This window comes from Punica granatum, chromosome 6 (genome assembly GCF_007655135.1).
Source record: "Punica granatum isolate Tunisia-2019 chromosome 6, ASM765513v2, whole genome shotgun sequence".
Lineage (NCBI taxonomy): Eukaryota > Viridiplantae > Streptophyta > Magnoliopsida > Myrtales > Lythraceae > Punica > Punica granatum.
In genome coordinates, this window is record NC_045132.1 from 3,189,521 (window position 1) to 3,202,532 (window position 13,012).

The 13,012-nt window shown below is 37.9% G+C and overlaps 1 protein-coding gene across 1 annotated transcript; it reads left to right on the forward strand.

Annotated features, from left to right (window-relative positions):
- Positions 1-2,687: 2,687 nt before the first annotated feature.
- Positions 2,688-8,528, forward strand: LOC116211309 (AT-rich interactive domain-containing protein 6-like). The gene is made up of 13 exons (XM_031545629.1): positions 2,688-2,921; positions 3,361-4,160; positions 4,261-4,300; positions 4,623-4,675; positions 4,930-4,975; positions 5,635-5,724; positions 6,454-6,561; positions 6,662-6,713; positions 6,854-6,929; positions 7,150-7,216; positions 7,306-7,356; positions 7,436-7,528; positions 7,996-8,528. Exons 2-13 carry the CDS (start codon positions 3,370-3,372, stop codon positions 8,095-8,097), a joined length of 1,569 nt encoding a protein of 522 aa, XP_031401489.1. The 5' UTR covers positions 2,688-2,921; positions 3,361-3,369; the 3' UTR covers positions 8,098-8,528.
- The last annotated feature ends 4,484 nt before the right edge of the window (positions 8,529-13,012 follow it).

The following is a 13,012-nucleotide window of genomic DNA, read 5'->3' on the forward strand; positions in this document are numbered from 1 at the left end:
ATATATATATTTATATTTATATATATCTTATATCTTACTAGAATTTATGAGAATTTTTTCGATACTTGCTATGATTTTTAAATTTTTTCATTGACAATCCATTTATTGTACTTTTTGGAGAATTTTTCTTACAATTTGGCGAGGTTGAATTTTTCTTTCAATTTGGGAGATTTAATTTCTGTTCAATTAGGAGTGTACTAACAGAAGATAACATTTAGTATCTGTTAATTATTTGTTAATTAATTAAGTCATTTTTATTTGACTTAACTGGTACATTTCGGTTTGGTTTAATATCAAAGCGGATCCGGTTCGTTCACGGACAAGATTGAGCATCGACGAGAAGATGCATGGTCAAAAATATCAATAGTCAAAGTATGAGACGTAAATCTTAAGATAAAATAATCTTGGACACATGTATGGCTAGTAACTTACGTAATGGGATATAACGATCAAGAATAAAACAACTGAGTTATTTGTTTTTGCTAGCCAACCACCGTAGAATCTCCAATTTTACAATTATTGACACATCAGGATTTTTCGATAATTTTATGCATCTGAAGTATAGTTGGTGTGTGAATCATGTTGCTTAATATAGACTTGTGTGTTATATACTACACATAAAAGCTTAAGACTTACGCTTGGTTTGGAAGTGTCTGAATTTGCTAATGTACAAATACTGAAACATAATTATACTTAAAAATAGGCATTAATTTCAAAATAAATCAAAGGGTTTGGGACTTGGGTGACTATACTCTGAAACGGTTGAATCAAAACTAATGCTTGAAGTAGAGAATAAGCAAAAGTAGGAAAACACGATCACGTTTGACTCCTAAAGTTAACCAAAATCGTTATTTTGAAAAATGTTTCACTAAATAGTAAATACATGAAGCTTTAGTGAAAGTACAATACCATATAACTAGTGGATTACATCAGTGCAATGCCGTGAGTCAGAAAAATTTTCCGACAATTTGTTGAGTTGTCATAGAGTTTGTGTAATAGCTAATATATAATATAATTTAAACTAATGATAAAACTACTTATGTGTAAAATTATGAACCCTTGATTCATAGTAAATGATCCAAATTTTTCAAAAGATTATGTTAATTAATATTTCATAGGGGTAAAAGCTAATATTTCTCTTCAATCTTAGTTTGAATTTTCAATATTTCTAATTACAGTATCATGATCGCAATATAATAGCTCTTAAGTGGTCCGCTAATTTTAGGTGGACGAACTTTCTTGCAGGAGGTTTGATATCTATTAAAAGTATATCGTGGTCAAGGCCAAATTAATATCTTAACAACAATTAGTTTCAGCCAAAATCTTAGTCCAATATTGCATTCATCGTAACAGTAGCAACATTTCTAACGTCATAAATTAAAAGATACCTTAAATTGGTGAATTAAAATATATTTTTGATTAACATATGTTAGTTCTAGGTGATTTGGCGCATATTATCCTTAGGTAAGCCCTCTGGTGTGAGTTTTGTGAATAGAGAAAATTCACAATCTGAAAAAATTTATCTTTTAATAGGTCGATCTCACTCGAATCTAGAGGACTTTCAAATAGAAAGTGGTACCCATAAAAAAAGAATCACAAATTAAATATATTTAAATTGGTGATAAATTGAAATAGCTTTTTTTATTAGTGTTAGTTGATTTTAGGTGAGTTGGTGCATGTTATCCTTAGGCAAGGCAGAGGATGTGAATCTTATGATTCGAGAAAATCCATAATACGGAGAGGTTTATCCCTTAGTGGGTCGAGTTTGATGGAACCTAAATTAGTCGGATTTAGTAGACTTCCGAATATTGAGTGGTACGCACTGGGAAAAAATATTTATATACTTAAATTTAATAAGAATTAAAAATTTAAAAAAAAGGAAAAGAAATTGTTTTAATTTATTTTTGAAAAGAAAAAGAAAAAACCTATCTCCATTCTTTTATATTTATGGCAAATAATAAAAAAAATAAAAATAAAAAATCATGAAAGTGACGCATGCTTTTTTTAAACAAGAGATTTACACGTAAGTTTTATCACTACGTTTTTTTTAATTTCTCGAAAGTACTTCAAGTAATTTCTGGTAGTTTTTTTCTTCTTCATTCTCATCGAAGATTGATCAAGTTATCACAAACTCAAGTTTACGATTACAAAGCTTGTGGATCCCGAGCTCGAGCTAATGAGATCTCCATCTCAGTCTCAAGCTCGGTGTCATTCTGAAACCATATCTGACGAGTCACGCTCGACCCTTGTGGGTAAATGTTGGACTACACGTGAGCATAGCAATGTTTAATGCACCCGCTCAATTAAACCGTCCCGACCATCCCGTACGTGCGATTACTTTCTGGGCCTATATGGGCTTTTGAAAAACTCAGCATCGAGCCCAAACATTACTCGCCAGGCCCATTTCATCGCATGGCTCTTTTCCATAACGGCCCAGGCCCATTAGCTCAAGCCATTGGTCTAAATAAACGACGTCACTTTAAGGTCCATGTCTCCGGTGCCCGCGTGTGCAGTGAAACGAGTTGATCTTCAGGTAGGCAGCAGTCTACTGTACACCGGGTTCATGTGAGCCCAGAATTGGCAGAATCCGATCCCTGCTGGTCCTACAAAGGGGGCTCTCGTGGACCCGGTTCAGAAACAACTCCCCTTCCCCGGCATCAAAAGCGTGATGTGATAATTGCCTTTGGCTTTTTTCCTATGTACATTCTCAGAGGAGCGGAAACAGAGCGGGGAAGGGAAAGGAAAGCTTTTCCTCGGCGATGGGCGGTTAGGGTTTTCCTCCGGCGACCTGAGTTCCGGCCACTGAATCCCAACCTTCTCCCCTACTCTACCTCTGCGGGATTTTTCCGGCTCTTTCAGAGGCGGCGACAGCTTTTCCCTCTCTCTGCCCCTCTCGGTCTCTCCCTCCCATTCGCCCCCAGGTGCGTGCGCTTTATTTATGATAGCTCGTATGTTTAACATTCCTAGAGGTTTTCGGTATTTTTCTCACCTCTCTGCGAGGATTAGGTCGTTTGCATGGTGTTTTACGCTGAAGTGTGCTGAGGCTACAGTGGCTCGTAGTTCTAAGTGCTCATTCCGCAATGTGGGTCTTTTTCTTTTAATCAATTTAGATGCGAATAGGTAGGTTAGGGTTCCGGTTAGATTGTAGAGTAAATTGGAGCTGAAGAAAGTGAATTGTAGTCTCCTTTTAGCTGTAGCGAAGCTTCCATGTTAGTATTGAGGATTTGTAGCTGTAAGGGCTTCCGTAGTCTATAACATGGACCCTAGAATTATTGCTAGTTACTAAGATGAGATTTCAGTGTCAGGGCACTCATCAATTCTGAGTGTAGTTTGTGAATTTTGTCATTTTTTGTCGTCTAGAAACAAGAGATGGGTGACGCGAAGGAGAACAAAGAAGTAGGACAGGATTTGCCACCTGCTGAGGTTCCTGTGGAAGCGTTGGAGCCAAGTGAAGTTCGTGTTGAAGCCCTTGAGGAAGAATCTTCTCAGGCAGGGACCAAAGAAGAACACCCGAATTCTGTGCAAAATGGTGATACTCCTGTAGCAGGGATGGCTCATGATGATAAGGAAAGTGAAAATGTGTCCTGTACAGTTGAGCCTCCAGCTCAGCAATCGGCTGATTTGGCTCCTTCGGAAAATGAGAAAGCTTCAGCCAAGAATGAGAGTGAACATGTCGAATCTGATCCAACTTTGGATAGCAAAGGTGTAAGCAATGCATTGCCTGAACAGAAAACCAATGGGGTTGATGATAGTAATCTCTCTTCGGCTGAACCTGTCGCAGGGGAGGCTCTTGTGGATGCTAAGATGGAAGATAGTGGAAAAACTGAATCTAAAACTGGGGCAGATGTTGATGGTGTTGCTCCAGTTAATGATGACACTTCTATTACCCCCAATGTGGCAACTGGTGATGCAAAAGCTGAAAGTGCTGGTGGAGAACAAATGAAAATCAACGCACAGGAAGTAGAGACTCCAGTGCCAAAGGATAAAGGGAATGTTAGTTTAAAGGATATATTTCTTTTGGATGAAAACGATGAAGGCAGTGAATCTGGCACAGAAGAAGAGCAGGCAGCCTTCATGAAGGAGCTCGAGAATTTCTTCAAAGAAAAGAACATGGAATTTAAGCCTCCTAAGTTTTATGGAGAGGGGTTAAATTGCCTTAAGTAAGCTCTTTTACTTTAACATGTTGTTCGTTGTAGTTGGATATTTCTATACCAGGAATTGCTATTGAGCTAATGGTAATCTACTTCTGTTGATGACAAGGTTGTGGCGTTCTGTAGTTCGATTGGGAGGCTATGACAAGGTATGCAGACCATTCTAATGTGTGTTACTATGCATTATTCTGTTTTATTGTTAGTTTAAATTGGGCTGGCATGGTGCATATGTCTTGGATTCCAACATTAATCCCATGCAGATATTGCAAAAAATGTCGACTTCAAAAAGAAATTGTCACAATTGTGGTCTTGTAATTACATTCCTGTATATTGTCATCAATAGATAATATGTCTTTTCAAATCTGTGTAAATGCAAATTTGCATAAGTAGGTTGTGCTTTAGCATTTTCTTGAATTATATATTCTCGGCATTTGTAGAGAGCTAATAGGTCGCCTCTTTATTTTCCTGCAGGTTACATCTTGTAAGTTGTGGCGGCAAGTTGGAGAGGCCTTCAGACCCCCCAAGTGAGGATTGACTACTTTCGTCTTCCGATGATTCTGATTTATTCCTTTCATGAATAATTTTAGTGCCATCAGTTGGTTTTCTGGAGAATTTCTGTTTACATGGTTGTAAATTTGACCAACTTCTACAATTCTAAAACATAGAAAAGAAAAGCAAAATATGCTTCTTTACTGCTGTATGCTCCCCCTGGGCACAATACGTTTCATAGTTTTGCTGTTTTAGTTGACATCTGATCTTGCATACTATTTGTGTGCAGGACATGCACGACAGTTTCTTGGACATTTCGTGGTTTCTATGAGAAGGTGGTTCTTGGTTTCTTAATTTTATACAATTTTACTGGTTGACACCTTTCCTATGTCAAAATGTATCAGCACTCTCCCCTTCTGAGCATGCACGGTGACCCTCAAATGACTCGCAGAATTTGTTTTTGCTTAAATTGTAAAATAGAGTTTCTAGATTTCAATTGGTGATGAATCATGTAAAAGCAAAGATGGTATGTCTTACTGAAATTGTTGGTATTTCATGTTTGAGAATGTCTAGAATCATTCTATTCTGTGCAATGAAGGCATTTAAAGGAAGTAACTAGCAGGTGCTTATCCTAGAGTATCCAATTGATTGTTGAAGTGTGTGTGCATTTATTACTCAATAAATCCACAAAAAATTTCTTACTGCTTTCCAGTTTAGTTTTACTTGATGCCCTGCAAAAACTTCTGCACAGATTCTAGCACATTTATACATTATGTAAGATAGTCCTTGGAAATTTTGGCACCACACATGTTCCTTTTCTGTAAATTGGAATTTTAGATGCCTATATCAAACACCTAACAGGCTAATCTCCTTCCGCATCTTGGGGGTTTTCATTCAATTGATTTCATGTTGGAATTTTAATTTTTCAGACATTTGTTCTGCTGGAAATCTTTTCCTGATTTTATTGTGACTGACATTTTCTCTTGTTTCTCAGGCACTCCTCGACTATGAGAAGGACAAAATTCATGGTGGAGAGCTTGGACCTGTTGCTTCCCCTGTGGAGCCGACGGGTGCTGATAATCCGGTATTCCCTGCCTTAAGTTAATTGTCTCTTTTAACTGACTTTCATGGTGCCATCGTTTATCTGAACCATAAATATCAAACATATGAATGTGCTGAAAAAATTCCAACATCATGAACATGGTATGATTTGGAGTCCCATCATACTTAGGAGCACCGTGCAAATCCTGATCAGGCTTTTGGAGCAAATCTCGAAGTTTAAATCCTGATTTAACTATCTATGAGGCTGCCCCGTGCGGGGTTCAATTCCAGATGTCTGCTTCTAACCTTTTGTGTGTGTGTGATTTATCGGTTCATTTAACATCATCAAGAGCCTTTTCTGTTTATTCTGCTTGAAATTTATGTTCTCACAATCATTTTTCACCATATGTAAACTTGCCTGGGAAAAGACGGATTTGAAGCTGAACAATTTGAGTTCCTACAAGCAACAGCCAAAGCTATCTGATGAGGAATTGAAAATGGAAATTACCTTTCAAAATCTCATTGAAGTTGTTCTTTAATGGGACCACACCCCATACTAGAACTAACTTTGTAAATGGGAACCGCTGCCCATTAAACACGAGAGCAATGAAGGATCCAACTTTTATGCTTAAAGTCATGCCGATTTTTCTTTTTTGCGAGTGAATTGACTAGTTTTATCTACTGTCTGATTCTTTGCCTAGTTTACAAGGAGGAACATGGAGATACAATTCACTGTTAATGTAAAGAATCTCTTTTTGGTTTTTATTATTAGGTATCTGGATCCAATAGAGCAAGGAGGGATGCGGCAGCACGTGCTATGCAGGGTTGGTACTCCCAGCGTCTACTTACCAATGGCGAAGTTAGTGATCCAATTATAAAGGTACCCGTATTGGATGATTTTTCCAGTATACACCTTACATATTCAGTTACATGCATGAGCTTCAAGTTCATACCCAATTAAATATATTGTATGTTTGCAGGACAAAAGTGCTAAGTCTTTGCAGAAGCAAAAGCAGCAGCTTAAAAGCAGCGGTAAGCTACATAACTGATTGAATTCCTTTACCTTACACTGGTAGCTCTTGAAAATATGGTCCAATGCATCAGCGTTTTTTCCTCTGGAGTATCACGTGGATAAATTGGTTTTACATTCTGGCTAATTCACTGAATTGCAGGTTCACTCAAACGAAAGAAATCGCCCTACATGGAAAATCCCGTGAAATCTGCGCGCAGTAAATCTTCTGAGTCACAGTTAAGACTGCCTTGCTTTTTATGCCTTGAGGTTAAAAGTTTAAATTGCTTTGCTGCTTGAATGAGAACTAGCTATTCATGAATTTTCATGGGTCTTGTTTATGTGGTTCAAATGCAGTTATTTTGTTAGTCTTTTTTTTTCGCTTCATTCGATTCTTTAGAACTGAATAACTTATGTTCTGGGCCAACAAATTGACTGGACTTGAGTGTCGTCTGCTAGATTGGATGTTGTCGTAGTTGACGTGGGACCCCCAGCTGATTGGGTGAAGATCAATGTACAAAAAACTGTAAGACCTCGGATTTTGCTTCACTTTTTCAATGTTCAAGTTATTTGATATAGTATGTTGTAATTTCTTCGAAAATTTGATGTCCACAGAAGGATTGCTTTGAAGTGTATGCTTTAGTCCCTGGGCTTCTGAGAGAGGAGGTTAGTGCCTCTTATCTGAAAATTATCTCGCTTATTCTATTGAAATATTATTTACTCCCCCAAAATGGAATATGTACAGGTACGAGTTCAATCAGATCCAGCTGGGCGGCTTGTCATTAGCGGTGAGCCCGAGCATCCAGATAATCCCTGGGGTGTAACACCTTTCAAGAAGGTTAGTACTATGTTCAATTAAAAGCACTTGCCGCTTCTAACCAAACCACGGCATATAAAAAATGTGGGCTTGCATAGCTCTGATGGAGGACGAATAAGTTAACCTAATAATAATTAGAATGCTGCACGACCCAGACCCCGTGAAAAGGATATGAGGCCCCACTCTATTCCTAAGTCCTATCACCAAATGAAAGTACTAACCGGGATTTCCTAGTGAGCAAAAGCCCGAGTCTACAGTGGGCCCTGTCTTCGGTCCCTGAAAGTTACGGGTTTAGAGTAAAGACGTTGCAGCTTGGTCCCCTATGTTGACTATTGCATTCAGGGATTAGTTGCGGCTCATTTGCGTTTCTTAGAACCTTGAAAATCCGCTCCTTTATCTTCTTTCTGAGAAATAACAAAAGCATGACATCTTTAGTTGCCTTGACGTTTGTTACCTTATCTCACATTAATTTGGTATCATTCGATCAGGTTGTGAACTTGCCCTCGAGGATCGACCCCCACCAGACGTCAGCAGTGGTCACCTTGCATGGGCAGCTCTTCGTCCGCGTTCCCTTTGAGCAGTCGGAGTAGGTAGCCTGCTCTCCATTGGAACCGCCTGTAGGTTGTAGTCTTTTTAGTGTAATCCGCGAGTGGAGTAGACTCTGTTGGTTATGTCAGACAGAAATGAAAGCTCTTGATGGGTGTCACCTTCATACAGGGAAACCCTGTTTTTGCTTCGAGCTTTCAAAGGCTAGGTAGTGGTAGTTTGTAGTAGTGTATGTCCTCACCTTCCGGTTGTGACTTTTCGGATCTTTCTGCTTCCGACTCCTCGGTTGTAGGATTGTTCGATAGAAACAAACTTGTTGTAAATTGAAGGAATTCGGGTTACTTTTTCGTGTAAGGCCTCCTTCCAGGCAAGGATTAAGATGGTGTGAGGAATGTGTGGAATGGACTTTTCAATTCCGAAGGTCTGAAAAGCGTATCGTTGACTAGAATGGGGAGAGATTTTACTGATTAGAGCTCTTTGTTTAAGATTATTATTGCAAGTGGGACAACCGCGTGAGACGATTCTGTTTATACTCTCCTGATTTCCTGCTCGTCTTTTAGTTCTTTTGGCAATTTTCTGCGAACGTGCAATCGAAATATTAAATACGTTTGTTGTGTTTGGTACGGGAAAATACAGTAAAACAGGGATTCGAGTTCGGGTTCTGGCTGAATAGGGTCGCGGCGGTGTTCTCTTGCAACTCTGCATCAAGAGACGGGATTTGGTACTTGAACCAATTGAATAAGTTGTCGGATGCTTCCAGGAATAGATTGTCACTTCTCTTTGCCACTTCTTAGAACATTTTAGTTTCATATGAGAGCATGTGGCACTTCGATCGACTGGTAATCAAATTTAAAGTATCAACTGGTTATCAAATTCAAAAGGTCGAGAATCGTGATGGCTCATCATGGAGACGGACACCGGAGCTTTTCATAAAGTCCGTTTTTATTATTTTTCCTTTTTCGGTGAGAAACGGGGCCGAAGCTCGATCGTAAAGTATGATTTTGATGATTGGGAACGGAGGAATCTGCTTTTCTTTCTTAAATTCAACCAAAGGCAATCTCTTCTTTTTCGTTCTTTCTTTTCCCTCCCTTGCCCTTTTTGATCTTTTAGCAAAGTCAAACTAATGGATTCATTCACCCCACAGGAAAAGTCAGACTAATGGGAAAAACAATCGGAAAAACAACGGTGGGTGTGGGTGATGCAAACTGGTCTTTAGAGTCTCCCATTCTCACCTTCTCTGAACCTTCCCAGATGATCGAGAACGGAAACACTAGCTTACAGAAAGCGCGATTACATCCCGGTTTTCTTCGATTTTCATGGAAACGTATAGAACGATATTTTTCTGTGGTCTTCGACGAAAGGTGCTGGAATATCGGACAGTTTCGGGCAAGTAAACATACTGAATTGTGCCAAAGAATCTCTGTTTGATCTTAAAAACTCAAAATCATGGAAGGAATATACACAGGAAAAGAGATGATGGAGAGCTTCTTAATTCTTAAACCCCCTCCATGTATAACTTCACAAGCCCAAAAAAGAAAAAATGTGAACGATTGTTCTGTTTCTACACAATCTTCGAGAGCAATATCGTGTTCGACGGCATGTCATCATGGAATGACTTGTCCCAGTTGCCCGGCCCATCGTATTCGAGCGGCAACCGGTCCCGGCCTTCCTCCAGGAGCTGCTGCCTCTGCTCAGCGGACACAGAGTTCCTCTTGATGAACTCCAAGCAATCCTTGATGGCTTCCGAGTAGAACGAATTCGACTGCATATAATTCATCTCCCTCACCAACGGTTTCCTGCTGCTGCTGCTGAACCTGCTGTCCCTCCTGCTCCTCCTCAGGACGGAGGCGGCGTTGTTTTCTCGGCATATTCCCCTCCGGAGAGCCCGAAAGGCCCGTCCATATGCCCGCCTCCACCGGCTCAAGAGCCCGACTAAATACACGAACCTCGTCCGGAGTGTCTTAACTGAAAATCTCTTGATGGGATATACCCGGAAACCTCTTCTGCTCCCGCATCGACTGTAGCCCAAGTCGCTCATCGTACTGTTGACGGACCGGACCGTACCGAACGAACTATTAATGGAATGAAAGTTTGATCTAAAAGCTGACAACGATCCGACTCCGATCTTTATAAAATGAGCACTTCGAGGAGGGAAGAGACCTCGGATGATGTTGATATGTTTGAAGGTTGGACGGTGTTGTGTTGTGTTGTGCTGTGATTGAGGGGTATATATATTATATATAACAAACAATGTTAAACAATTAGATTTTTTTTTTTTTGAGGGAGAGGATTAGACTAATTGAGAGTGATTAAGTAATTAATTAATGTGTCTATGTGGGGCCGTAAGGGACAAGAAAGAGCGTAAACGGGCAGTGTCATCACTAAATTTTTTTTTTGTCAAATTAGGTGACTGAGAGAAAACAAATGTGACTATGAAAATATTTATATACACTCGGCTGAAAAACGAGTGAGTGTTATCTAATGTTATCGATAATAAGGGCTGTGGCCCGACCATCGCTAGGAACAAGAAAAATCATTATTAAAATAAAATTATAATATCGTGTATTCTTACCTGAAAAACGAGTGAGCGTAGTAGTTTAATATTATTAATTCTAATGGTTTCGGCTCCGTCTTTCACCGAAAAAGATTAATATTTATAAGTATACATTTATATATTTTGATAACGAGGCTTATCGACGTATATATATATATTGATATCAAGGATTACCCATGGTATGGGACACCATTTATATGGTTATGTAGTTTAATATGCATAATTCTGAGGTGATTCAAATTTGAAGTTTTATCAAGGATATCTCCAATATTAGACCACCAAACAAAACTTATTGGGTCCACGCAAAAACATTACTAATAAATAATAATGTTGTACTTGTGTTTACATGAGTGATTGAGCATATGTTTCCCATTACACATATAATTAAGCATTTCTTTTTGTTAGTGTAACAATTTGACTCGGATGATGCATGTCTTTTGTGTTGTAAAGTGACTATAAAAAGTTTCCATTTTCTTCGTTGAAAATTGATGATATAATTTTTTTGCTTTCATTGGAGTGGGAGGGGAGAGAGATTATATATATTTTCGTAGGTATTGCATGTAATTAATTGTAAGTGTCACATGTTTCATGTTTGGCAATTGCTAATTTTATGGCTTGGGTATAATACGTACTAGAAATTCTATGGTGCAATTATAAAAACTGATGACAAGTACACTCGAGTATTTATTAAAAATTTAAGTAAAACTTTTTTAAAATCCTTGTTATTTACAAGCAATGTGACTAAGAGATCTTTGAAAATTCGTATATATATTTTGCTTCATTGTAATTAATTTTCTAAGAAATTTAAGTAATTTATCTCAACTAATTCTTCAAAATATGTATACCTATTTAAAAGATGTGTAATTTTCATGAACTTAAACTACTTTATTGTAACTTTAAATAATTTACTTGTCTATATGGTGCAATCACTTTAAAATAATTGCATTTTGTACATTTTCATATAATTATGCGAACGACTGTTGAATCTTCAAGTCTTTTAGAAACATTTTACCAGTGACTTGGACTGACTCAGTCGGAAATTTCGATCGCAATGTCGAGCAAGTAGATTAATCTTGATTCCTCAACCGGATTTGATTTAACAAAAGAAATTAGAGACCGTGCATGTCTCTTTCGCTAGATCCCTTCTGTTAATCAATTATGTGGATACACCTGTCTCTTGAAGTGGTTAAAATTTAGACCTAAAAGCGCATATAACGTTAAGACATGCTTGGTATTTACCGACATATATTAAGAAATGAAAATGTTATTAATTCCTCCTTAATAATGCTAAAAACTCCTTTTAATGTTCATAATATTTGATAAATTGTCCATTAGCGGAATAAAAGCTGCGAAACGGTTCGTTTTTTGGATCGTGAAGTGTGATGCAGCTGATAAATTGTATAACGTGACGGACTTCACTTGCAAGCAGACATTCAAAACACATTGACATATGTTTTCGTTCACAATCAAAAACTCTGGGTTTGAATCTCTTTGGTGTACCCTATTAGTGAACTCTTCTTCTATTTTTTTTTAGCTAATGTATAAATATCTTTTATAACCAAAAAAATATTTAATTCTCGTAATTATCTTAATTGTCTAAGTGCCCATTAATTCAAGATCAAGATGCCCAGGGATTTGATAAGTCCAGCATAGATAGAGGGTGAGAATTGTCAAGTGTGTAGATAGGTGATCGAACCTTTAATTGCCATGGGAACAGAGAACTTTGAAGCCCCTTCGATCGAAATATGTTTGCTCCAATCAGAATCTGAGTTGGTAGCCCAAAAAAAAACACAAAAAAATCTTTGTTCCCCAATCTGTCAGGAAATATGATCAGACAGGAATATACGTGTCAAGACATGCACGTCATCCTCTACAGATGTGCTGACACGTGGCTGGATGAAAATTAAAACTTGCATGCAGGTGCAGCAGACTTTGATTTATTTCATTTTTTGACTTCAAAATTAGCAGCATGCCTGCTCATTCATTTATATATTTCATTCAGTTCCCATGCATATATATACAAGAGAAGAAGATCAACGAGAGGGGGAAGTATTTACAAGATTTCAGAGCTACCTTGACTTCAGTGATAATTCTATTAATTCTGCCTCAATTTATGGATATCTAGAAGAATAGCATCACATATATGTATGAATATACATTTCACCCCGGTATAAAGTAAATAGAAACGAGGCTGGAAAGCTCGGTCAAGCTGATAGATTGGCGTCACACGAATTATTAGCAATCCTTTTATTGAGTACAATAGATATATAACGCATACTATACATATTTAACAAAATTAATCTTTTAGATTAAATGGTTGGTCATCTCAAAATTTCACTTGTTTTTCTTGAACAATTAATGAAGTTCAATTTTCATTGCTATGCAATTGATGCTAATGTATAGTG

Coding starts and splice junctions, on each gene's coding strand:
- LOC116211309 (XM_031545629.1), top strand. CDS start 3,370: ATGGGTGACGCGAAGGAGAACAAAGAAGTAGGACAGGATTTGCCACCT. Junction 4,301..4,622: donor GATTGGGAGGCTATGACAAG/GTATGCAGACCA, acceptor ATTTTCCTGCAG/GTTACATCTTGTAAGTTGTG. Junction 7,529..7,995: donor GTGTAACACCTTTCAAGAAG/GTTAGTACTATG, acceptor TCATTCGATCAG/GTTGTGAACTTGCCCTCGAG.